Here is a 27,201-nt window from a genome sequence, read left to right on the forward strand (position 1 = left end):
CACACTGGTTCAGTGCTCGACTTCTTAATAAAAGGTTCAAACCCACCAGCTGCTCCGCAGGAGAAAGATGCGGCAGTCTGCTTCCATAAGGATTACAGTTTTGGAAACCCTACGGGACAGTTCTACTCTGTCCTACAGGGTCGCTTTGAGTTGGAACGGACTTGCTGGCAACAGGTTTTTGTGTTTATAAAATTGGTAGTAAAGTTATTCAAGAAAAAGGTGGCTTGCTTGGGGGGAAGAAGTTAAGAGATGTCATTAACTTGCTTGTAATAAGTTTGGAAGGAAAATAACTGATAACATATTACCCTGTCAAATTTTCTTTCCATACCCTACTAGGAGACTGTTACGGCTATGATCAGAGGAACAAGGTGTTTTCCAGACAGTTAACACTGCCTGGAAAGAAGAAAATGTTTTGCTAGATCACCTTCTTCTCCAGCCTAATAAAATGAATGGCTGCTTCTAGTAGGACGTAACGATCACACACTGGACCAGTCTGCAAGGCTTCATTTTTATGTGCTTAGTGAAACTGATCTACAAATAACCTGATAAACTTATCTTTTAGCATTTTCATGAAAAACAATTCCGAGAAACTTTCTTTTGGACACAAAATGTCCCTTAAATTTGTTATGTACTCAAGAACACACAGATAATCTTTTATTAGGAAACAGATAAATATATGAAGCTCTAAGCATAAAATTTAAAGAAAAATGTTATTTTACTAAAATATGTTATTTTTACTGCTAACACTTGGGGACATGACTTATGTACAACTTAACACCCAGTAGTGTTTATCATCTTTATAACTTGTGATTCCCAAAGGGAGCTGATAGAACAACAAAGCTATTTTTAAGTAAAATAGCTATTTATTCAGCCTCTTGTCATGCCAAAATCTCTTTGTGCATATACCATTATAAATTACCACACCCTCTGTAACAGGCATACTTATACATCAAATTATATTTCATGTTACCTGATTATATAAAAATGTAAAGTGAAAATGATTTATCAATTCCTTTTAACATTACTAGTAAACAATTCAGCAAGAGATATGAGGCACAAATTCTTAGTAAAATATGACACAGGAAGAATAATGTAATTGTTTAACTTGTCATAATGTTATTAATATACAAAGACAACAAACTTTTAAAACACTATATTTACTAAGATTCTGGCAATAGTTTATGTAACAAGACATAGCATACCAGGCCTGCCACTCAACTTGTTTATGGTAAATCTCAGCTTCAATATGAAGCTGTTAAAAAAAAAAAAAAAATCGAAAACCTGCTTTTCACATACTAAATTTCTTAGCAAGTATGCCATTAAACACAGAAATGAACTTAAGACAGCAAGAGTAAGGAGTTACAAAAGCTAAACATTGCAGCCTAAACAAAATCAATATAAAAATAAAATAACTATCACTGGTTACATAACTGGTGAAAATTTAACAGTATAAAACATGCATTTTAGAATCTTTTAACATCAAGTTCAAAAAGTACCAGTGTCTATTTGAAATGATTACTCTCCAAAGCCAAAGTGTAGTCAAAATTAATTCAAATGACATAACACATTCTAATGCTAAAAAATATTCAGTATTATTAAAGTGGAGGTAAATTTCAGAACTTTTGGGGCTTTCTCATGCTGCGAAGAGCTACTTCTCTGGTTCCCTCAGAGCAGCACAGACAGAGTCCAAGGATGTCATTAAGCTCAGAAAAGAACAAGACTGCTTATATCCAGCTCTGACCTCCCCAGGAAGCATGGCTGCTGCACCCACAAAAACAGGATGTGTGAGGATCAAAGGCACGCTATTCCACTAGCTAAAGAGATAGCAAACCACCCTCCCCCTCCCAAAAAGCTCCTTCCCCAGGTAAATAAAACTATACAAGGGAAAAAAATAAAATAAAATACACTTATCTACAGAGTAAGAATTCTGAAATATCAATGTAATCCTTACTTCAAAAATGTTAGCAGAGTCATCTGGAAATTTCTGCATATATCTTAAAGATGTATCCAGCTTCAATTTCCGGTGATTTACACTTAAGATACTTCTAGTAAAAAATACTCACTTTATCCCCAAATATCTTAACCACTAGTACAACTGCAGTGTATTATCTTCCAAAGCTACTAAGCACTGGAAGAGAGAAAAAAAAGATGTTCAAGCAGCAGGCAACAATTATGGCCCTTTTACACAGCGGCATCTGAGTGGCTACTGAAAGTCCAGGAATAATTTTAAAAACAAGAAAATTCATGCATTTTAGTAAATACATCCTAATTCTCACAGCTGAAATTTCCTTAGACATTGCACTTTCTTTTTAAGGGAATCCTGATTTTTCTTAATGTTATGGCGAGTCAGAACTTGAACTAGCAGCCTTCTTTTTCTTCTTCTTATTGTGTTTCTTATGCTTCTTTTTCTTTTTTGTTTTTTCCTGTAATGACAGTTACGTGTTAGACATTACTACATGAAAATATGAAAATTGAAAACAACTTTAGCATGGTACTTATGAGCTACTACAGAGTTATTTCAAACAATTCACACGAACAAGCTACTCAAAATAAAGATGAAACAGCAAGTCCTGTCACATTTCTCTAAAAAGCCCCAACAACCAGTATCATATGAGGAGTAAGAGAGTACTTGTTGACTTTCAAAAAGGTAAGGAAAAACTCTTAAATCATTAGCACATTAATGTAGTTTCTATCAAAATTTCCTGAGGAAAATAAATTCTATTGGACCATGCTACCAATTACTATATTTCATGTTATATAAATGTTATACATAAATTGCAGTTACTGCATAGTCATTACACTATAGCAAAACATAAATGCTTTTGTAAAATGACATTTTCCAGAGAAAACAATGCTACTGTCAAACAAATGGAATGCAGCTATTGTGTACTGCTTGTACTTTTTGTTGTTCTTCCAGCTGCCGTTTGAAATCAATTCTGACTCATGGTGATCCCATATGTGTGTCAGAGTAGAACTGTGCTCCACAGGGTTTTCAGTGGCTGATTTTTTTGAAGTAGATCACCAGGTCTTTCTTCTAAGGCAAATTTCCAACCTTTCAGTTAGCAGCCAAGTGAGTGCACTAACTGTTTGCACACCCAGGGACTCCCTCAGAGACTCCCTTAACTATTAAATTAACACCAACTAATTAGTATAAAATATTGATGTAGAGTTGAAAAATCTATTTAGCTTAGTAAAACAGATGCTTTATTTTTAGAGGAAAATACCACTGAAGCCTAGTAAAAAGAGCCAAATTGTGATTGGATAAAACAGAGCTGGTGTTTTGCCGAATTCTTAGTCTCTTGACTGTGTCTGCTGTAGAAGAGAAGGCAGAACTTTTAAGAACAGATATACCTGGAAAACCAAAAACCAAACCCATTGCCATTGAGTCGATTCCGACTCATAGTGACCCTATAGGACAGGGTAGAACTGCCCCACAGAGTTTCCAAGGAGTGCCTGGTGGATTCGAACTGGTAGCCTTTTGGTGAGAAGACATAGCTCTTAACCACTATGCCACCAGGGTTTCCTAGAAAGGTAGTATCAAATGAAAGACTACTGCCAGTGTTGATATTTGGGAGAAGAAAATGAAAAGCAAGAAAGGAGAAGGGACATATCAGGGCAGTCACAGCAGAGCTTCCTATCCATCTTCTCATCTATTAGCACTATCCACAATTTCCGTTCTCTCTTTTGAAGGCCTCTACTAGTTTGTGGCTCTAAGCTAGCTTTAATCATTTTTTTTTTCTTCACTATAAGCTGAAAGTATGTACAGTCCAAAATTTTCTAATTTGGGCTTCTAAAACTAAGTTTTGGATATGGGCTACATTTTCATAAAAGAATAGTTGACCACCTTATTTTAAAAATTCTAAAGCATTCATATTGGTTCTTTGCTTAAAATCCTCAAAGTACCTTCCTGTAACACTGAATAAAATCCAAACAGTGATATGTGATATGGCCTCTGCTTACATTCCAACTCACCTTGTGCCATTCCTCTTTACCTACTAGAACTGAGCCATGCTTACCTTCTTTCAGTTCCTCAAACCTATCAAACTCATTCCCACCATAGGTCCTTAGCTCTTCCCTTTGTCTAGGATGTTCCTTCCTTCTATCTTCATATGGTTAGCTCATTCTTGTGTATCAGATTTCAGCTTAATTTTATTTGCTCAGAGAGGCTTTCTCTATCCCGCCCCGTGGTCGCTTTCACAACTCACACTTCTATCTATCTTATCGCTAAGACCTACAGCACTGCCTGCATAGAGTTGCTTAATATATAAATACTAGCTGAATGAATGAAATAGTGAAGGTATGTTACTATAAATTACAATTATCCAAAATTAATATCTGAACCAAAGACCAGAGCAGGTTTCACCCAAATTATTTTTTTTTGTTCAGGAAAAAGTTTGTTACTTTGGTCTTGAAGCATATAAAATGTTATTTCTGAATCACATATTACCGGGGGAACCTTCTTATCAGAGGAGGTCCTTCATTTCAAAAGGTAGTGAAAGTTCTGGGAAGACGTACCCACAAACCTACAAACAACGCTGTTTTTCTTTTACCTCTCCCTAAGAAAATGCCTCTAAAGGCCATAGCTTGCACTTACACTGAGTGGTCCTAAGTCATTTTGCTGATACGGCTGGTATTACTCTTTGATTATCTGTTATCTAACTTCCCTCAAGTTGGTGTCCTTCTCATCTAGGATGCTACTTCCATTCCCCTTACTCTCCTCTGCTTTCTCTTTTACTGCTTCTAACATTTGGTAATAGCAGAGCCTGCCTTTAAAAACTATCAAAAGAATCATCTGTATCAGTTAAGTCATTTATGTTGTCACATTCCTGCTTATTTTTCGTTGCAGCTTGTGCTTAGAGTGGCCTTTTCTGTTATTACCAGGTTTCTGGCTGATCTGGAAGTAACTAATATCAAAGACTGTGGGAATCACCATACTTTAGTCTCATATTTCATACTATAGTTTAAGAAAGGCAAACAAAAGTTTGAGCTTACATTTCTAACACTGAAATACAAAAATGGAATTAGAAAGTCTGCTATCAATGCAAGCATTTTTCCTTTTCACTGAGTGTTTAACTATGTCCTACCTATTAAGTGAAGCTGCTGAAGACCACACTTTTCCTAACAAATATTTATTTGATCTCAGTAAATTCAATCAAACATCTATCATGACTCATTTCATATTAAAAATAGCTATACTGTTGTCATGTAAAAACATAAGTGATACTTGCTGTTGCTTTTTCTCGTTCTTCACTGCTTTTCTTCTTTTTTGCTCGTACCTAAAAAGTGTAAATTTTTGTGGAGGAACAGAAGACAGGTATGTAATTTGTACTCAAAGCATTTTTTAAAAAAACCCTAATATATCTTCCATCTTTAAGATTTATATGTAAAAATCATTTTAACCATCAAGTAACATTTTAAATGCCTTGTTATACCTCAACCCCGTATCTCAATGAGGTTTCAATGAAAAATTATTTAAAGGAAATAAAATTAAGATTTTAAAGCCCTAGAGGGTTTCTCTTGTATTCCCCTTCAGCACCTAAAAAAAAAAAGCAGTGTGGTACTGTGGACAAAAACATGAGGCCTGAAATAGGACAGACCAAGATCTGAATCCTGCCTCTGCTGTTAATTAGCCTCAGTTTCATCAGATGTAAAATGAAGACAATATCTACACTCAAGGGGAAGCATCTGAAATATGCAGCAGGTATTCCTCTCACTCTATGGTGCCCAATAAACGGCAGCTATATATACAGAGTGCACGTATAAATCAACTGATTAAAATCTTTTTGAGTAACAATTATCACCCCATTAATATTTCATTTAAATATTTTAAAGTGTGATAAAATAGATTTAAATAAAATTCAAAGTTGCTAAATCTCATGTATATTTGATGTTAAATCCAAATGTAACATTTTATATCAAGCTCTACTTGGTATCATGTAGCAGACAAACATAATTAATAGAACATAATACTAAAACCTGAGACCCACTGCAGTCAAGTCGAGTCCGACTCACAGCCACCCTACAGAACAGAGTAGAACTGCCCCATAGGGATTCCAAGGAGTGGCTGATGGATCTGAATTGCTGACCTTCTGGTTAGCAGCCTGAGCTCTTAACCACTGTGCCAATACTAGAGGATAAAAATTACCTAAATGCTGTGCTTACTGTGTATTTTACCTAAGTGACTACATATTAAATAATGGATAGAAATACACAAAAATATAACAAACAATATAAGGGAGCATCAGGACTAAAGGAAGAGAACACATAAGCAGTAGAGACCATTCGCTCTCAACAGGGGTGGCAGCTCTTTCTAGGAGGGCACTTAGAAAATTCCTGTTTTTTGTTGTTGTCATCACAGTGAGTGGGGGTGGTGGTAGTTGTGCGTCATCCACGTTCAGCCAGGCAGTGACAAGGGATGCTGTCAGGCATGTTCACGACAGCCTTGCACATTCAAGAACTGTCTCACTCACTGCATGACTTTTGAATAGCCTGCTGAACATTCATGTAGTGAACCCACTTACAGTAACTAAATTTAATGTAAATATGAACACAAGTATTTTGTACAGGGTTACAAGACACACTGAATGTCCCACAGGTACAAGTATCATGTAAGTACAAGAAAGACTTAGCTTTACTAAGAAGTGTCCACCATGCTGGAAAATGTCACTGATGGCAATGCTGTTGTATGGTATTTGAGGGGCCATTACAATGTACCTGTTACAGTCTGCATTTTGTTGTATCCTAAGATTTTGTATCTTCTAGTGTCATCATAGGAGCCCTCGTGGTACAGTGGTTAAGAACTCGGCTGCTAACCAAAAGGTCGGCAGTTCGAATCCACCAGCCACTCCTTGGAAACCCTGTGGGGCAGTTCTACCCTGTCCTATACGGTCGCTATGAGTCGGAATTGACTCAATGGTAACATGTTTGGTTAGTGTCATCAGGCCCAAGCACCTACATACTGACATATAATTTCATAAAATTACAAATTATTATTATTCTTATTTGCTCTTTATATTTTTGTTAGGAGATATCATTTAAAAAATTTGCGTAGATGGGTTATGTTAGCTACAAATTTCATTTCAGGTGGCATTATAGAACACTGCTATAAAAAGGGAGCAACAGGCCTGAGAGGACTGAGGGCCATTGATGCAGACAAATTGCAATGAAGTCAGAAAGGAGACAGACAGGCACAAACAAAAGAAAAGACAGGACTTGGTGAGTGGGGAGACAAGGAATAGAGCAGACAAAGACAAAGATGGGTGGTGCTGATGCAGGAGGAAGCCAACACAGAAATGATACAGAATCAGGAAAACTAGCTCTTGTGGCAAATTACCACTACCCCTGTAATCAAGGGCTAGGCCCTCAACTTTTTAGATTACATGGCTGTGGAATTTGATCTCTAAAGAAAGTTGCATTTTAAAAGGCAATGATTCTAATGCAACTGTGGGTTAGATTTTACTGTAACATACAATAAAAATCACGCAAACTTTCACCAGCATTTACTTGGCCCAGGTATTATGTAAAACATGTTACAATTCATCATCTCATTTAATTCTTACAATAAAATGATTGGCTCCTATTTACAAATGAGGAAACCAAGGCCAAGAGAGAAGAAGCACTTTAAAGATGACAATTTACAGACCTGAAATTAACTAATGACTCTAATTCCAATAGAGTACAAAATCTAAGATAGGTATTAATTAAGCTGAAAAGGACTGTGGTGATTACCTAATTTACATCCTTTGTTTTATAGACAGGAAACCTGAGGCCATACCAACATTTCTTCTCCGCCTCATCACCTTTCTACTTCCCAAATAGTAGCTCATAACAAAAACAAATAAATTGAGACAGTATGTGGAGATACAGTTAATCATCAAAGCAACAGTCATGTAATTATCTTCTGGAAAAATGCAAAACTAGTTCTGAAACACAGTAACTTCCATTTCTTTTTCATATTAAATCATTCTAGAAAAGTGAATAAATCAACTATTTATGAAGAATTTGTTTTTACTAATTCATATTTATTAAATCAAATAACTAAACATTTTAAAGTAGGGAAATTTTGATCATATACTTACCTCCTCAATATAATCTGATTCTGACAAGGACTCAGCAGATAAAAGTTTATCTTCAGGATACATCTTTCTTTTCTTGCTGAGTCCTTTAATGTCCTATAAAAAATAAATATATGTGTCTCTCCACTCAAAGATAACAGTGTTTTACCATAGACATTTTATATTACTAAATTTTATTGAACAATTCTTTCAATTACCGTAACAGTATCCATTTTCATTTTGGAAATGTCTAAAAATTGTGATTTACCAGGATTTTAGTCCTTAATTCCACTAAAGCAATACTTTTAGTAACTTAAATAGCAATAACTACCTATCCATTTAGACATAATATCCTCATTTTCTTAAACTATTTATGATAGGGAATAAGATTTGTGTTTCTACATTCTAATTCTTTTGTTTCTAAACAAGGTTGGATAAAAAACAGGCCTAATGCTACAGCAAAGAAAATCAATGGGTAATTATTAGTAATTAAGAGAGTTTCTGTACAGTAATTCCTTTAGTGTGTGTAAAGTGTCAAATTTAGATTAAAAAAAATCTTAATCTCTAAGTTTGTTTAATGATGAGAAAATGAAAGTAACTCGGGAAGAAGGGAAAGAGATTGAGAAGGGTACTTAGGAACTTCAAATACATAATACGTACACACACATACCTTTAATTTTATTGTTTAAAATTAAAATTTAAATGTCTCTTAATTTTATTTAACAAAACATTTGCCATTTTAACCATTTTTAAGTGTACAATTCACTGGCATTAATTACATACACTATGATGTGCAGCCATCACCACTATTCCCAAAAGTTTTTCAACATCCCACAAAGAAACTCAGTACCCCTTAAGCAGTAACTTCCCCACTCAGCCATGGTTACCGCTAACAAACTTTTGTCTCTATGCACTTGCCTATTCTAGACATTTCATGTAGGTGGGGTCATATAATATTTGACCTTTTATGTCTTATTTCACTTATGATGTTTTCAAGGTTAGCTCATGTTGTAGCATGTATCAGAACTTCATCTCTCTATACAGCCGAATGATACTCCATGTATGTATAAAGTATACTTCGTTTATCCATTCGTCTGCTGATGGACACTTAGGTTGTTTCCGACTTTCGGCTATTGTGAATAATTCTGCGGTGAACACTGGTGTACAAGGATCTGTTTGAGTTCCTGCTTTTAAGTCTTTTGGTTATATTTCTAGGTGTGGAATTGCTCGGTCATACAGTAGATCTGTTTAACTTCTGGAGGAACTGCCAAACGGTTTTTCACAGCAGCTACATCATTTTACATTCCCATTAGAAATGTACAAAGGTTCCGATTTCTCCTCATTCTTGCCAATACTTGTTATCTTCCATGTTTCTGATAATAGCCATCCTAGTGGGGATGAAGTGGTATTTCACTGTGGTTTTGATTTGCATTTCCATGATGACTAAGGATCTTGAGCATCTTTTCATGTGCTTATTGGCTATTTCAAATATATATTTTAAGAAATAAAACTTAAACAAAAACATCTGAAGTAAGATGGCAAAATATCAAGATTTACTAAAGCTGTGTAATGGATATGCTGGTTTTCACATTGTTATTCTCTATATACTTTTCTGAATGTCTGGTAGCATTTCACAACAACAAAAACAACAAAACCACCCAATGGAAAAAATGCTAACCACCTAATCTTACACAGAAAAAGCAGGGTACAGAACTTTACATACAATATGAGCCCAATTTCGTTTTTAGGGAAAAAGAGAGAGACATGGATAAGCAGGAAAAAATCAAGTAGAAAATAACAGTGATTGTATCTGTTGGATTATAGGTGTCTTAATTTTGTTTCTGCAAACAGCTTTATTATTTTGGTAAAAATTATAAACATTGTTGGTAAGAAATTTTGGGAACATCTTTCTCTGTGCATATTTACAATTTCACATAAATACTTTTTGTTTTGAACCTGCTCTTTTCACCTAATAATGTATCAAGAACATCTTTCCATGTCAACTACATCATTATTATGCTAGCCTATGACATTCATTGTAAGTATATGTTCCAATTTACTAACACATCTTCTTCTGCAAGACAGACATATGGGTTCTCTACTAAAAAGAAAGGTAAAATAGAGTGAAGAGCATTCAAGTGCAAATCTTTATTCAATATTAATGACTAAACCAAAGACCAAAATAGCCTTCACTCAAATGATTTTCTCGTTCTCCCAAACAACCCCACAAATCTTGTTTCTTGTTTGTCACTCACTTATGAGTTTATCAAGTAAACTTCTTTATTAAGCTTATCAATCTCTGATAACTTGAATTTTATTTGTATTTTTATTTTTTCAGAACTGCCTAAACATGTATATTGCCAACTTTTCTTTGTTTGTGAAGTATTCTTTTCCTTAATTATTTGGAAGATTATTAAGTTTCTTTCTTATGCATTTTTTTTTTGTATTTATTTTTTTATTATACTTCAGGTGAAGGTTTACAGAACAAATAGTTTCTCATTAAACAGTAGTACACATATTGTTTTATGACATTGGTTAACAACCCCATAACATGTCAATCCTCTCCCTTCTTGACCTTTTTTTTTTTGGTGAAAATATACATAGCCAAAGATACACCATTTCAAAAATTTCTATATGCACAGTTCAGTGACATCGATTACGTTTTTCCAGTTGTGCTGCCATTCTCACTTTAGATGAAGGTTTACAGAACATAATATTTTCTCATTAAACAGTTAGTACACGTTGCCCTATGACAATGGTTAACAACCCCAGTACATGCCAACACTGCCTTTACTCAACCTTGGATTCCCTATCACCAGCTTTCCTGTCCCCTTCTGCCTTCTAGTCCTTGACCCTGGACTACTGTGCCTTATTAGCCCCGTTCTGTTTCATAGGGCTGTCCAATTCCCGGCTGAATGGTGAACCTCAGAACTGACTTCACCACTGAGCTAAAAGGGTGTCTGGGGGCCATACTTTCAGGGTTTCTCCAGTCTCTTTCAAGTAAATTTGGTCTTTTTTTTTTAATGCATTTCTTGTAGTTTTTCTTAGTCTGTTCATTGCATTTAAACTTTGTTTATGGTTTTTCGCTTCAATTACTTAACTGAACTAGTCAATCTGCTTAAAAGTTTGAGTTTTGAGGCATGGGGTTTCCCCACCCCAATATTATCAAAATATTTACCCTTGCAATTCTCTAGTTACCTTTTATACATTTAATCTTTGACCTATCTGGGATTTACTTGGCTTGAAGGATGTCCTGCTTTATATTTTACAAATAGCTAGTCACTCTGTCCCAAGAAATGCCATTATTACCATATGCTGAATTCCACAAATACTTAAATTGTTACTGGACTCTACACTGTTTCACTGTTTTGTTTATTCCTATACTAACACCATATTGTTTTAATTAAAGCATTTTTACATTTTAGTATCTAGTAAGGCAAGTTATTATCAAGAACATGTTATAACTCTCCATTTATTAAATCTTTATACATATCCCTGAGTAGACTTGTATAGTATAGTTTTCTTCAAATAAATTCTGCTACTTCTTTAAAAATTTTCTGTGTATTTTTGGCTATGATTATACGTGGGATATTTTCTTCCATGTATTTTCTAATCTGGTATTATGTTTTTTTTATACTTTATATAGAAAAGTTAAAGATTCATGTGTATTGATATATTACTGGCCCCCTTACTGAATTTTCTTATTTTTATTGTTTTGTCAGTTTCATCTCATGTGTTTTCCAGGTATACAGTCATACCATTTTCTTGATCGTTTTTACATTTTTAATTTTGCTTTTTTATCCAGGCGAAGCCCTTGTGGTGCAGTGGTTAAGAGCTTGGCTGCTAACCAAAAGGTTGGCAGTTCAAATCCACCAGCTGCTCCTCGGAAACTCTATGAGGCAATTCTACTCTGTCCTGTAGGGTCACTATGAGTTGGAATCAACTCAATGGCAATGGGTTTGGTTTTCTTCATTTTTTTATCCAGGTGCGCTGCCTAACACTTTCAGAACATTTTAAATAATGGGGCTAAAGACAATGACTGATATATATGACTCAAAAAGAAAACCTTTATATGATTATTATAAATACCATAAACAAAGTTAAGAGAAGCCACAGTCCAAAAAATGTAAGTCATGTATATGAAGGAAGAAGAGTACCCAAAATAGACCTCTTACAAATCAGTAAGATCAAAAACAATTCAACAAAAACAAAAAAATGAGCAAAGACAAAATAGGCAGTTTAAAAGGGAAATCTGAATGGCTAATAAACAAATGAAAAGACTCATCCATTGACACCCATTAAAATGGCATAAATAAAAATCTCAAAATGTTGACAAGCATGTGGAATAAGGATACTGTCACACACTACTAGCGGGAATGCAAATGAATAAGAACTTTGGGAGCAAAATGTAGACAAGCCAAAAGTACGCACATCCTAGGGACTAACAATTATAATCCCAGGTGCACCTTAGGAAAGAAATAATCACTTTTCTGGAAAGGAGAAATGGAAAAATGAGAAATGGACAAGAAATATCCACTGTAGTACTGTTCGTATTACTGAAAACTGGAAACAATCGAGATTCCACAAACAGGAGAATCGATAAATAAATTGTGTGGTGAATTAATATATTAGAATACCATAAGCAAAAGAAATGAACTTAAGAGTATCAACAAGAAAACGTCAACAATGTTGAGTCAAAAAAGCAAGTTTCAAAAGGAAATAATATGATACTATTTTGAAATATCATTTTAAAAATACAAAATACTATATGTTATTTATGAACGCATACTTATGTAATAAAGATGTATAAATGTGGATGGGAAGGATACATACTAATCTCAAGAACTGCTGCCTCTGGGAAAGGACAGAGATCGGGGACTTTATTTTAAAGAAACAAAAGAAGACTTGAAGCAAATATGACAAAATGTAAACCATTTGTTAATTCTGGCTGGTGTGTACATGACGTGGGTATTTGTTATATAACTATGTACCTTATATTATTTTGATGTATTTCAAAATCACAATGCCGCTGTTTTATTTCATGTTTGTTTATTACATACAATTTTTTAAACATGAAAGTAGCCGTTTATTTTTATTTAATAGAGGTTTTGAAAATCAGGAATTCATGTGGAATTATATCACATCTTTTTGGCAACTACTGAAACAATCATATGTTTTCCTTCCTTTGATCGATTAACATGGCAAATTATATGAACAGATTTCTTATCATTGAATTTTGGAATTAAGCCAATCTGGTCATGATGGTTTCTTTTTTTAGTGTCTTAATGGATTGTTATTTGTAAACTGACATAAAAATACCAAGTAAAAAACAGTGAGATTGGTCTATAGTTTTCTTTCATTAGTAATTGCTTTCTTTAGACTTTTTTTTATTTTTAATAATAAGAAAAAATTAAAAATGTAAACCAGAAACTTAGATAGGGACAAATTTAAATTAATTATAGATCATAAATGAAGATAAAATACCCAATTACAATAGTAAAATAAAGATTTTTCAAAACTTTATCTATGGTATGCTCAATTAGAAATAGAAGTCCATGTTCTTTAATTACAGAGGCATTATTTAAAATGACTTGAGGAAATGAAAGGATAATGTTTAATTTCAATTATTGGTATTTTTAGTCTAAAATAATCCACTAATCTATACAAGTTCAAACTCTTTTATCTTTAATAATGAATCCAGATAAGTAATTTCCTTAAATCAACATGAAATTTCATAAAAGCAAAATAAATCAATTTCACAAACAAAAAAGGTACACATTACTGTTAATTTCTTAACATAGATTAAGTATTGTACAACTGACTCTAGTGTATCTTAAGGTAATATAAAAGTAACAGTCAATTATACGTTTTACCTTTTCTTTCTCGGTTGCATCCTTTGACTTCTTTTTCTTTTTAAAACTATCCTAAACAAACAAGCAAATACATTTATCAATTTTAAATGTAAAGGATACAGCATTACAGAATAAGAAAAAAAAAATACTGATTTGCCCTATGGCTGAAAAAGTTTTCTTCCACACCAGCATTTTATTCTGAAAATATAAGAGAAATACAAGTTACATGTATACTTGTTCATAAGGACATAAGGCTTCTTAATTTATCTGGCCATATATCAAATTTATTTATACCTAAAATGATATTGTAATACTCTCACAGTTTATTTTAAAATAGGACTTTATGCCATTGTCTATCTTTGCCTGTGGTGGTCACATGCACTAAAGTTCTAATTCACACGTGCTTAGACACCCACTAATATGGGTTTCCGTAACTGCCCATCAGGAGGGGAGTCAAGACTTTCTGCTTTTCAATTCCAGACTTCCCTGAGTCTCAGACTCCTTATCTATAAAATGGGATAATAAATACCCACTTCATAGGGCTGTTGAGAGGATTAAATGAGTTAATACGTCAAGTGCTTAGAACAGTACCTAACACATAGTAGGCACTCAATAAATATTAGCTATCATTAACAGAATACTAGCTCTTCTGCTTTAAAAGACAAAAAGAAAGCCAACATTTACTGAGTACTTTCTAGACACCAGGCATTTTTTCAGAAATCCCACTAGGACAAAATGGACACCTACTACAAAACCAAGACAGCATTTTTAATGGTCTCCTAGGACCCTAGAATAGTGTTTGTTAAAGTGTAGTCCATGGACTCCCTCCCTTACGTAAGAATCACATAGGACATGTTAAAAATACAGATTTCTCAGTCTAATCAGAATCCTTGTAGATGGAGCCTAGAAATCCATATTTTTAATGAGAATAGCATGTTGTTTCTTAGGAGTACTGAAGTTTGAGGAACAACTGTGTTTGACAATTCTGAATAGTACAGAACAAATTTAAGTATGGTACAGTAGACCGGGCACTGGACCAGATATTAGAAGACACAGATATAGATTCAACTTCCAATTCTAACACTAGGTATATGAATTTAAGCAAGATGTTTTTTCTCTCAACTGTAACTTCTTCATAGAAAATAATGTCTGCCTGCTTATCATAAAGTTGCCAAGGAGATGGAGATCATATACATGAAAGTACTTTGAAAACAATTAAGTACCACATGTAAGCATATCAATTAAGTGGAACAGAACAACAACCAAAAAAAAACCACAATAAACTTCATTTCTAATTGAGAACAATTTAAAATTGCAAGTTTTTTTTTTTTTAAATAAATTAAATGTCTTTGCTATCCAAAAATGTTGCAAATTTAAATAATTTTACCTTACTGTCTGATTCAGTTTCTGACATGGAGCTTTCTGAAGATTTATGTGATCTGTTCTTCTTTTTCTTTCTCCTTTTTCCTTGTTTTTTATCCTATATAAAACAGTTTTAGAGACACTTGCTGTTTCAAAAATATAACTTATGCATTTTTTTAATATCAAATCTTTATTGTTGAACTAAACTTAATGAGGACCAGATTATAAGTATAGTTTTCCTTAATAATTAGTACTCAAAATGTAACAGATCACTTCCCTGTTTTATAAAAAGTACTTAAATACCTAGCTATCAATTATTCATGTCAGTGCTCTCAGTTATGGATAATTAATCAAAAGCTGGAAGTAAACATTTCTAACAGATATTTCATTATGAGTTTCATCTTGACATGAAAGAAATATTATTTCATGAATCATTACAAGCAAATCTTACCTCATCTTCAGAATCTGAAGAACTGCTGGAAGAATCAGAGCTTGATGAAGAAGAAGATGAATACTTGACCAAGCACAAAACAATTAAAGCTTGTGAGATGCAAGAATTTTTTTCTGTTAAATCTCTCAAATACATAGTGAAATCAGTCTTGTGTCTGAGAAACAGATGCCCACGTTCACAAGACTTACGTATTAAAATATAAAATGTAAAATATCAAACTCCCCTGCAAAAAAAAAAAAAAAACCCAAACCCTCAGCAAAGTAACCTATGTGGCAAATGGTAGTCAATTTTCCTTCTTTAATAGCAATCGAGGAGTTCCTAGGTTACAAGGAGGCTGACCCCTTTCTTTCACGTCACTGACAGAACAAAACCACCCATTACACTCAAAGGGCCTCCTGCTCTTTGACTTGTCTAGAGTCTAAGTTACCTTTAGCACACAGGTTAAATAAATCATTCTTACTTTTTTTGTAGGCTCTTAAACCATAACATTTAGAAAAATGGAAAACTTTTGCTCACCCTACCAGATTTCTTCTTTTCTTTTTTCTTTCTCTAAATGGAAACAAATACAAGTCTAAATAAATTGATGTGAGTTTTTAAATATATATACTAGTAGTAGTACACAGCATTATTATGAAAATCCAACTATGAGATTAAAAAGAGCAATAAACCAAAAATGCTATTACCTGTCTTTTTTTGGATGAGCTCTCACTTCCACTTAATAGTTTCTCCCTGTGTTTTTCCAGTTCTTTCTTCCAGTTCTGCAAAAAAGGGTATAAGCACCATCAGAGACTATTCCTTTGCGATAACAATTTATAAAACACCTAATCTACAGAGACAGCCACTATTCCTTCTCTCAATCCTCTAACACCCCTCACTCACCTTGTGAAAGGGCTCCAGTTACCAATGTCCTCAAAGACTCTGCACTTCCCCACCCCAACCCCTGAAAATCACAGCTGTCAAAGTCTCTCTCTACCCAACATTTTATTGATCCCAACGGGAACTGCTGATAGTGGAGTCTCAGCCTCTAATTAAAGTCAAAAGATAGCCAGGTGCCAGAATCCTTGACCTGATCACCAAAGGAGCCGCTACTACCTCTCTTCAAAGAGGATATTAAGAGGTCAGAGTTCTCTACTGTATATTGAGAAGAGTAGGTATTACTACTGAGGCTGAAGCCTTTTTACTTTATCAATAAAGATGGTTAGAGTCTCTTCCCAGACTGCAAAAGTTGAATTAATCCCTATTGTGGTTGAAATACTACATACATGTTTATAATTAAAACAAGCAAACATCACTATGAAAACTGCAGGAAGGACTGGGGGAGGGAGAAGAATCTAACATTAAATAGCTTAGATAATTTAAACTGCTGAGTATAAAATGGTTACTCTCTATTTTTTTAAGAAAGCATACATCTACATACAAACCTGTATTTCAACATAACAAAAACACTTCTAAAATACAGAGCTGTCTTAACCTACAAAACTGCAAGCTACATATATGGGGTAGAGCTTTCAGAAAGCTGATTTTAGGCTATGGTCCGGTGTTCAAAATAAGTCACTGGCAGGAAGGACAACTATGGATGTAGAAATTAATTTACAAACATTTAAGGTAGAAAACAGGACATCAGTCCTGAGTTTATTCTTATTATAAAGTACTGCCCCCTCCCTAAGAAAAACTGAGAGAATGGGAGCCTAGGAGCTAGGACGGTGCTCCTTTAGCATGCTAGCTGAGTTAGAAGGGATAGAAGGGAAGTAAAGAGGACAGGAGAGAGAGATTGCCAGAACTACAACAGGTTCAGTTAGGACACCTGTGCTAGGAATGGATGAAACGAGGAATGGTGGGAGGGTTGTTTACTTCCCAATGGTCAGGTAGTCTGCTGAGCAGATGGACAGAATTGAAAGTAGACAGTAGCTCCAGTTAAAGCCACGAGTTTCCTGATGTAATGGCAGCCAAGAGGAAAGACTCAGGAATGTCTGACTAGTATCTGTAGTAGACACAAATGTATTCTTCTGGTAACAGACACCACTCTTCTAGCCTCAAGGCTGGGAATGCAATTCAAGTTGGCCTGAATCAGACTCCTTCCCTAGGAACTTCTAAATTGAGCTGAAGGAAAAAAGCTTTCATTTTTTAAATATTTGCTTTCCTTTAAAAATCAAAGCTCTAAAGACACTAATCTTGAGATTTTAGGAGCTACTCCCCATGGACCACCCACCACTGTATGGCCAAGTCTGCAGTAGGAGAGAATTAATGCAAAAGACAGAGAGCAGCAAAGGTAAGAAATGGAGGGTGTCCTGAGGGAACATCAAAACCTGGTTCCCGTATTCTGAGACCAGCACAACCCTGCCCTTTTCATCTTTTGAGTCTGTATGCCAAAAAAATTCGTATTTTTGTTTATACAAATTCAAGCTGATTTTGTCATGTGCCCCAAAGACCTAACACAGTAACATAGAGGAGGAAATTTTAGACAAAGTGGATGAGGAAAGAGGAAGAAAAGAAACATATGGTGAGCAAAAAAAAATCTAGCACCACCAACCAAAAGGCAAGTGGCAAGCGCTCAGGGCAACCATTCACACCCAACAAACAATGTTTAAAGTCACAAACTACTGTAGTTAAATTAGCAGACTCACATTTTTCCTCTCAGTAATCCTTTTAAGAAAAGCATAAAACTTAAGAAATGTAAAACAAAACTGGTGGGAGCAGGGCCTTCTGTGACACTGACCCACTGATTCCTAAAAGTCAGCCTTTTTGTTTTCTGGTAGAAAATAAAAATATAAAATGTATGAGCACTACCCCAAAAAATCAAATGGATGCCACCCTTTAAACAGTCCATATGGCATCCACAACATCAATGTTATAGCAAGAGTGAGAGGGTATGTGTAAGAGTCAAACTTAAAAGTGATATTGTGGTTAGTGGGAAAGAGGGATATGTTGTTAGGCCTGGCAAACAGATCAGTGTTGTAAAAGAACTATGCCGAAACTCAGTTTATTAAAAAAATTAAATATATGAAAATGATTTCAGTTTTCTTATTATAAAAAGACTAGTCTTTTTTTATTCAAGGTACTATTTACAAACCTCATTCATTTTTTCTTCAAATTCAGCCAATGCCTTGGAGCCCTTCTTTTTCTTTTCTAGTTGCTCTTTCACTTCCTCCCTTAAAAAACAGAAACATATAAACAAGTTTTCATGGAATTCAAGTTGGAGATAGATGCTTCAAAATTTTTTTCAGCACAAAAATATTAATTTCATAAACTGTAATAAAAATGTGTCTTTTAACAGTGGGAAAAAGTACAAATAAGACGGCAAAAGTTTCATAAATAAAATTCTGTTAATATGCAATAAAGTTCCATTTCAGTGTTGATACTTGCAAAGTTCTTTGTTCCGTTCCATGTAAACCAATGACCATAATCAAGCCCATTAGATAACACTAATCACTTCTCTTTTAAACATGGACTATAAAAGCAAATACATCTAACATGTGAACACTTACTATATAATAGGCATTGTTTTCAATACATTTTAATGTAATCGTCACAACAACTCTGTAAGAAAAGGTATTATTATTAGCCCCATTTTACAGCTAAAGGAGCTGAGACTTGGAGACGGTAACAAATCTGCTTAAGGAGACACAGCTAGTAGTTTCAGTATTAGGGAGAGGTAAGGTCAACTTAGCTGAACTACTATATTCTATTCTATTACTACATTCTATTATTAAACCACCCATTTTATAATGTACCTCACATGTACAGAAAGAGTTAACACAGCAGGCCTGACTACTTATCCTTAGGAAACGTTGCTTATAAGGTTGGCCCTTGGTTGGCGACTGGGAACTTGGATTTTGTGAGGGTTTCCACCATTCTCTGATACGAGTGGCTCACCGTGCCTAAACTGTAAAAATATGATTTATGCTGAGCACTGCTTTCCTTCCGGGACTCTAGAAGTTAGTACATGCCAGGCAGAGGCCGCCTATGTGACCAGCCCCCAGGAAGAAGCCTAGGCACTGAGTCTCTATTGAGCTTCCCTGGTTGGCAACATTTTCATATGCTGTTCAAAACTCATGACTGGGGAAATTAAGCATATTTTGTGTGATTCTACTGGGAGAGGCTCCCTGGAAGCCTGTGCATGGTCTCCCTCAGACTTTGTCCCATGCGCCTTTTCCCTCTGCTGATTGTGCTTGGTATCCTTTCACTGAAATTAAAAAAAACCGTAGCCATGAATATGAAGATATGTTGAGTCCTTTGAGTCCTTCTAGGAAATTATCAAACGCGAGGTTTGTCCTGAGGACCTCCAACAAACATTTCTCATTTAAAGATCATTCCCGCTCCCCAATTTTAAAGACAAAATATACTTAAAGACAAAATATATTCTCTGGTATGGTGCAGCAGATAACAGTTAACAATAGCAGTTAACAATAGCACTGATGACCACTGTTTAAGAGGTGAGCAAGGCTTACTTCCTATTTACTCAAAGGAAGAATTCCCCATTATATACAAGCACACATTTCAACCATAGGTGCCAAGCTTTCAGAGGCACTTAGAAGGATTCTGAAGCTAACAGCTCTGAAGCTTGTCATGTATCACTCCAGGAGTATGCTCCTAATAATAAAAGAAATATTAAAACAATAATAAGGCCAGTGCTACAATGCTTTATTTACAAACGATCAGTCACTCAATGATGGCAAAAAATGCCAAACAAAAATTTTACAATAGGGAGCTCTAACTCATTGAAAAGCCAAAGGATAAAACTAGAAATAAGGTCAGACATTATCCTTCCTAACACCTGGTTACATTTCAATGAACAGTGAAATTATTCAAACTCACCATTTTAAATAGCTTACATACCATCCGCAAGGTTAACATCTCTTTTAGGGGATAGAGAAGAGATTGGTATAAAAGGTTATCTGGCAGTGCTTTAGCCATACTGGGTAGTGGAGTCTCAAACGTTTGTTTTACAGTTATACATGTATTTCATATACTCAGAAGAAGCTACGTATCAAATATTACTTTAAAAATTACTTATCTAGCAATTGCTCAGTAATCAATAAAAGTTGTAAAAATATACTTTAAAAAAGTTTATAAGAAGCTTATAAAAAAGTAAATTGTTTCACAAATACCAGGTGGGCCTTGGTCGATTCAGATAATCTTGTATCGTTGGCCCTGAAGACTGGATTGGACCCCTTGATCTGGCCATTGCTATTGGGTTCATATACGCCTTGAGAAAAGAACAAAAATTAATTCCACTAAAGTATCTATTAAAAATGCAAAAGCACATTCAGTTATCAAGCAATCTTTATTGTAAATGTGTACTATATCCAACTAAGCATGAATAATCTGACTAACCAACTTTTCATAATGAAAACTAAATTAAACCCTCTATTAAGTCTTGCAAATTTAGGAAATAATATCACCAATTCATAGAAAATGTGTTTTACCAGGGATTTAATGCAGGGCTTTACAGTGCTTTTTCTTTAAAGGCCAATAACCCTGTGTGGATGATAGCACTCTGTTCATTGGCAGATGAAGAAATTCAGTTCCAAAGGAGTTTAAAAAGATCTAACTCTAAATTTATTCCTTACTCTTAACTTTTATTCCAGAAAATACTGTGTCATACTGATGACAATTTTATTCACCAATTAAGACAACAAAAAATTAAATTATGCTGTGTACACTGTACTTACTATAGCAGAAAAACACTACTAAATTTTAGAGATTTTTTTCCCAAAAATATCTGGAGACAAAACAAAGCAAAAGGTTTCTCTGCTAATGCAAAGAGATGTAGCTATTTTATTAAAATTCACTTTATCTGCTATAGCTATAAAATATGGTCTTAATTCAGCCACAACTTCTTGATACTAATTCAGTTTTTTCAAATTTAATTCAGGTGAACAAATATTTATTAAAAAAACCTCCAAATTTTTAAATATAAATAATTTTGGTTAAAAATGACTATTATCAAGATTAACCTTAATGCCTTAAATCTACTTAACATTCCAAAAGAAGCAAAATGATACAATGTATTTGTTGCATTTTATTTAACAAAATCTGTAAAAATGACCAACTGTTATGGATTGAGTTGTGTCCCACAAAAGTATGTGATGTAAATCCTGACCTCTACACCTGTGGTTATTTATAATCCCATCTGGGAATGGGCTGTCTTTGTTATGTTAGTAAAACAGAATTAGTGTAGGCTGTTCTTGAGTCAATCTCTTTTGAGATATAAAAGAGATTTAAACAAGCAAGCAGAGATGGGGGAAGAAAGATGCCAAGCTACATGAAGACTGCCCAGGAGCAGAAGCTCAAAGAGAGAAGGACCTTCCTCCAGAGCCAGCAGATAAAGAAAACCTTCCCCTAGAGCCAGCACTCTGAATTCGGACTTACTGCCTCCTAAACTGTGAGAATATAAATTTGTGTAAGATAACCACTTGTGGTATTTCTGTTACAGCAGTACTAGATAACTAAGACAGTGACATTCCCCATCTTTATAACAAGTTATGTATTTACAAATTTCTCTAACACAGTAAACAATATAAAACTACCATAAATAACACAGTATACTGAAAACTACTGCCATTCAGCTGGACACTGCCTAATTACTTGGAATGAAAAACACAAACTTCAAACATAGTTTTCCTACAGAACGGAACTAAAGCTAGAGTTCCTAGTGTCAGGGATATTTATAGAATCAGGGCTAGATGTGGATATCCATTTTTAAAAATCTGAATACATGTACACCAAAATGTGAGGGAAGATGTCCACTTTCATCATTTCATACACTGAAGAAAAACTTACGTGATGCTAAAGACAGAGGCATACATTTATATTTTTTATGTAAATTATGCCCTCAAATATTTCCTTCAACTGCCTTTGCTAAGAATTTCAATCTTTTTGTGTGGAAATGTGACAACCAATGAAGGCCACAGATAGAAGAGTTGTTAGCCTGACTAACCACACTACTGACAATTCTAGTAACAGAAGCAAGTACAATGTACAACCTAAGTTCATTATTTATAAAACAGGAGTGTTATTCGGATCACTTTTGATTTCTTTGGTTTCATGTCATAATTTTAGCAATATCTAATTCACCACCTGTCAGCTTGTTGTACTGTGGAGGCTTACATGTTGCTATGATGCTGGAAGCTATGCCACTGGTATTTCAAATACCAGCAGGGTCACCAGTGGTGGATAGATTTAGCTTCCAGACTAAGGCAGACTAGGAAGAAAGGCACGGTGATCTACTTTCAAAAACTAGCCACTGAAAACTCTATGGAGCAGTTCTACTCTGCATACTTGGGGTAGCCATGAGTTAGAATTGACTTGACTGCAACTAACAAACAAGGCTTTTTATAGCTATTATGCAACAGTTTGAAAAATAATGCTCCTCACACTAACAGGGTGGATGGTTAGGCATTAGTTAAAATACAGAAATCGTGCAATTTCTCAAAACATCTTATTAAGACTTAATCACTGTAAGTACCATGATCCTGCAAATCAAATCATCTACATGCATATGTAACTAGAATTGTCTATGACTGCCACTGTTGCATGAGTTTGGGTAACAGAAAACGAATTCCTTTTGAAACTCAGGATGGTAAACTGGGCTTGAGGAAATATAAATGTGGGCAGGCATGAACAGAGCAATGCAGTAAAACTGCTAAGGACACACTGTGCAGAATGTCATATGTTACTTTGATTACCTATTTTCATTTTGAGGCTATATCTACTTTAGAGGGCACAATGTAACAACAGAAAAGAACATGAACTAAACTTCAGGAAAACAATGGGCACAAAGGGTGGCCATCACTGAAAACCTTTTAAAAAAATCTGAGAATTAAAAATGTTAAGTTAAAAAAAAGACTGTTCAACCTGAAACTTAATGATTTTTTTGGAAAGCAATCCTCTCAACATTAAAACAATAACTGTACCATCATGTGAGAAGACTAGAAATGCTTCGAAGACAATCTTGAAAAATGTCAATATTTTCAGAGGCAAACAAATGTCCATTTTTATTACTCAAAATCAGAAGGTGGTATGATGTATTGAACTGAATGTCAGATGATCCAAGTTTTGTCCCAAGTTTAAGCAGTTCTGTCAGGCTTCCCTTTCCTCCGCCTCCATGCAACGAGGAGACTGAATTAGACAATCTGTAAGTATCTCCCACCTCTATAATGTCATGTTTTTCATTCCCACAACCTCTGAAGTATAAACAAAATGTTATCAGAACACTGTGCCATGATAGCATACCAAAAGTAATACGTGGAGCCCAGAGTTGTTATCAAAATGCTCTGCAAAACAATTTGATAAAATTTTCAGATGCTTTAAAGGGACGTGAAAGCCAATACTTTTTCCAGTAAAACAAAACGTTTTAGGCCTCTGTATGAAACTGTAGGAGTCTTGGTGGTGGACTGGTTAAGAGGATGGCTGCTGTTCAAAAGGTGGGCAGTTCAAATCCACCCTTGGAAACCTTATAGAGAAGTTCTACTCTGTCCTATAGGGTTGCTATGAGTTGGAATTGACTCAGTGGCAACGGGTTTGATATGAAACTGAACTCAAGGTCAAGTAATTTCTATACGTTCAAGGCCCAAAGCCATTAAAGAGTCCAAACACTAATACCTCAAGCGTACGGATTCTCCAGCATAATACTATTTCAACTCTACGAGAGTCAGGATATTACAGTGAGATCTGACCCGCAGCCAGGAAAGCAGAAAAGAACACGTCTCAACTTTGTAATCAAGGTTTGTTACCACAGTGGTTCAGAGCCATTTTCAATTACAAAAACATATAAAATTAAAACAAATGTTTTTAAGATGGGAAATGTCATCATTTCATAAAAGGCTCTTTTAAAAAGCGCACACACAGCACAAAGGAAATAATCGTCAAAAAAGCTAGTTCGTTAAATTTAGTATATTAGCTTTAACTGCACTTTTCTCATCTTGCTGCTCAGTAGTTAAAAACTCTGTCATAGATAAGCCTGGAAACTATTAGGCTGGAAGCTAATCTTATTGCTACTCGCTTATGTTTACCACTCGTACAACCCGGCTTACCAAACCAACCACCCTCCTCTCCTCAGCGATCTCTACTTCTGAAATGCCCTTCTCCCATCTTCACCTGTCAAAAGTACCTTTTTTCTGAATTCTCTCAAAACTCTATCAGCCACCGTTTCTTACTCTTTCCGCTATTATTTATGTATCTCCTTTACCAAAGTAATAACTTTCGCCAAGCAACTGCCTGGGCATCTTGCCTTATGTGGTCTCAACTACTCTGCAAGGTGTGGGTAACAACGAACCCCTTTTACAGACGAAGAAATGAAGAAACTGAGGCTCAAAGAAGAAAAGCAACTCGTCCTGGGTTACCCAATTCCCAAGGGTCCAGAACTAAGACTCCAGTCTGTGCGTGACTCCAAAGCCAACTATTTTCACGCTATTCATTCCTTCACAAAGCCTATTATTAGGTGCCGGGCAGTGTCGGTCGCTGGGGACACAAAGCCAAATGCTGCGATCACCATTCGCAAACTGGAGCCTATCTGCCGCTATAAGTGGGCGCTCTGCAGGCCCCCGAGTGCAGGAGCTGCGTTCGAGGGCTACGCATCCCTGAGGAGCGCTGCGCAAAGCGCCTCCATCCAACTTGGGTGCTCAAGAGAAGAAGGCGTGGAGCCGGGGTGAGCTAACTGGAGGCACGGGCGTGTCCCGGAGCCTCCAAGGGCTTCAGACTGCAGGAACCTACGGGAGCGGGCAGATCTCTTCCAAGCTGTTACGGCTCTAAAAACTGGGCACTACTGGCCCGGCTGCGGGCGGAAAAAGAGCCAGAAAGCGGCGCCAGAGGGTGCGGCGGTTTGGGGAGAGAATAAGGGGCCCGAAGCCGCCAACTATGTGAGCGGCGCACGCGCATCTAGGGCCGGCGGGACTGCCGGATCTCCGGGCCTGAGGTCCAAACGCGGCCGCTGGCCCTCAGCCTGGGAAGGGAAGGAAGATGGGCCTCGCTGTCCTGCCGTCGGGCCCCACGTCACCCCATTGGTTTCCCCGCCGGGCACTCACCACCCGATTGTCCCGCTTCCCCATGGTGCTGGAGGGCTTGAGAACTGCACGGTCAGATGCCAAGGGAGACCAAGCCTCACAGACAGCCAAAGCCGGCCCGCCGCAGTTCCTTCTGCCTTTTCCCACCCCGCCCAGAGAGCGGCGCCGCGCGGATCCGGGCGGCCACGCCCGGCCACAGCGCCCCCTGCCGCCGCGGAGGAGAGGCAGGCGCCGGCGACTACCCGCGGGTCCACGGGTCGCGTAGGGATTCCTGTTGTTTATCACCCACCCAAGATCCGGTAGGTACTGCCCGTCTGTACTCCCCGCAGCCTCACCAAGGCAGCTCTCTTCCGTTTGCCTTGGATCGTTTTGCTTTCTTCCTTTCTTCATGAGCAGAAATACTCGTTGTAAGGGATACCAAGATTTACTGCAACGCTTACTCCAAGACATAGTGTGCGTGGCATTGTGCAAGTGCTGGAGATAAGATGAGGACCAGAAATGACGTGATCCATCACAGAGTCCATCTGCTGGTGGGGGAGAAAGATAGTGCTGTCACAGATGTAGCTAACGAAATTGCTCTTTTAGCTCAATTCCATTCATGTATTCATTTCACAGGTATTTACTGAACATCAGCTTTGTGTAAACCGCTTGATGGGTGACCGAAAGCTGGAGCTGGGGCAGGACACAAAGATGATTAAGAAACACTCTTTGCCTTCTAGGGGCCTCCTTATAACTAGGTGGGGGAGCTGAACATACACATGGCTAACTCTACTGCGCTCATGGCATAACATTGTCATGCAGTACTGAAACTTCAACGGAGGTGACCTGGGCTCCAGAGAACAGTATATTATATTTATTAAGTATTTACAAGACTTGGATAAAGCTAGGCCCCTTTGGATCCATCTCAGCACAGTGTCATTAGAGATTAATTGAAAATCAATTTGGATCTTTTTCTGGACTCTTGGTTGGAAAAAATTGCAAAATGCGGCTTATACTAATTACATATAAGAAAACTCCTTAAAAGCATCTTTCCTAATCTTTGGTTCCCTCCCTCACTTTTTCATACTGCATTGCTCAACAGATGCTCCAAACTCCCATTTTCTTTCTCAAAACTTTCTCAAACTCTCATAAATGCTGCCCTTGGTGGCTCTACTACCCACTAAACATTAATTCTTCTTGAGTAACCCATTTTGCTTTTCAGTGTAAATTGAGAGTCTTTAGTCTTTCATTTCTTTTCTCTCCCATTACCCCTGACTTAAGCTAGGGCTCTCTGACTGAAGACAGGCTTCTCTTGATGTAGAAGAGGGGAGAATCTTTGAATATTCTGTTATTCTTTTTTTATGGCACATTTATAGTGTTTTTAATGTTCAAGGCACTTTACAGATATTATTTCTAACAACCCATCATGATATGCATTATATTACCTGTGGGAGAATATGTTTTTATTTTCCCCCTTTAGCTCCTTGTTATCTTTCCTT

General features: G+C 36.1%; 1 protein-coding gene across 4 annotated transcripts; it reads right to left on the reverse strand.

The window, feature by feature from the left end:
- Nucleotides 1-945: 945 nt before the first annotated feature.
- Nucleotides 946-25,859, reverse strand: FAM133B (family with sequence similarity 133 member B). Of its 4 annotated transcripts, XM_004389653.3 has the most exons (11): nt 25,745-25,859; nt 20,828-20,925; nt 18,790-18,868; nt 16,403-16,477; nt 16,236-16,268; nt 15,720-15,782; nt 15,294-15,386; nt 13,928-13,978; nt 8,079-8,171; nt 5,229-5,276; nt 946-2,423 (listed from the first exon to the last, which is right to left on the reverse strand). In XM_004389653.3, the coding sequence occupies exons 1-11, from the start codon at nt 25,766-25,768 to the stop codon at nt 2,337-2,339; spliced, it is 744 nt and encodes a 247-aa protein (XP_004389710.1). In that variant the 5' UTR covers nt 25,769-25,859; the 3' UTR covers nt 946-2,336. The 4 variants fall into 4 exon arrangements, 3 of the variants coding, with proteins under 3 accessions (XP_004389710.1, XP_023580404.1, XP_023580405.1); XM_023724636.1 differs by lacking the exon at nt 25,745-25,859 and having other exon boundaries at nt 1,142-2,423; nt 20,828-21,827; XR_002822851.1 differs by lacking the exons at nt 946-2,423; nt 5,229-5,276; nt 25,745-25,859 and having other exon boundaries at nt 8,080-8,171; nt 13,928-14,104; nt 20,828-21,827.
- Nucleotides 25,860-27,201: the final 1,342 nt, after the last annotated feature.

The sequence above is a fragment of the Trichechus manatus genome, unplaced genomic scaffold (assembly GCF_000243295.1).
Source record: "Trichechus manatus latirostris isolate Lorelei unplaced genomic scaffold, TriManLat1.0 scaffold00253, whole genome shotgun sequence".
NCBI classification, from domain to species: domain Eukaryota; kingdom Metazoa; phylum Chordata; class Mammalia; order Sirenia; family Trichechidae; genus Trichechus; species Trichechus manatus.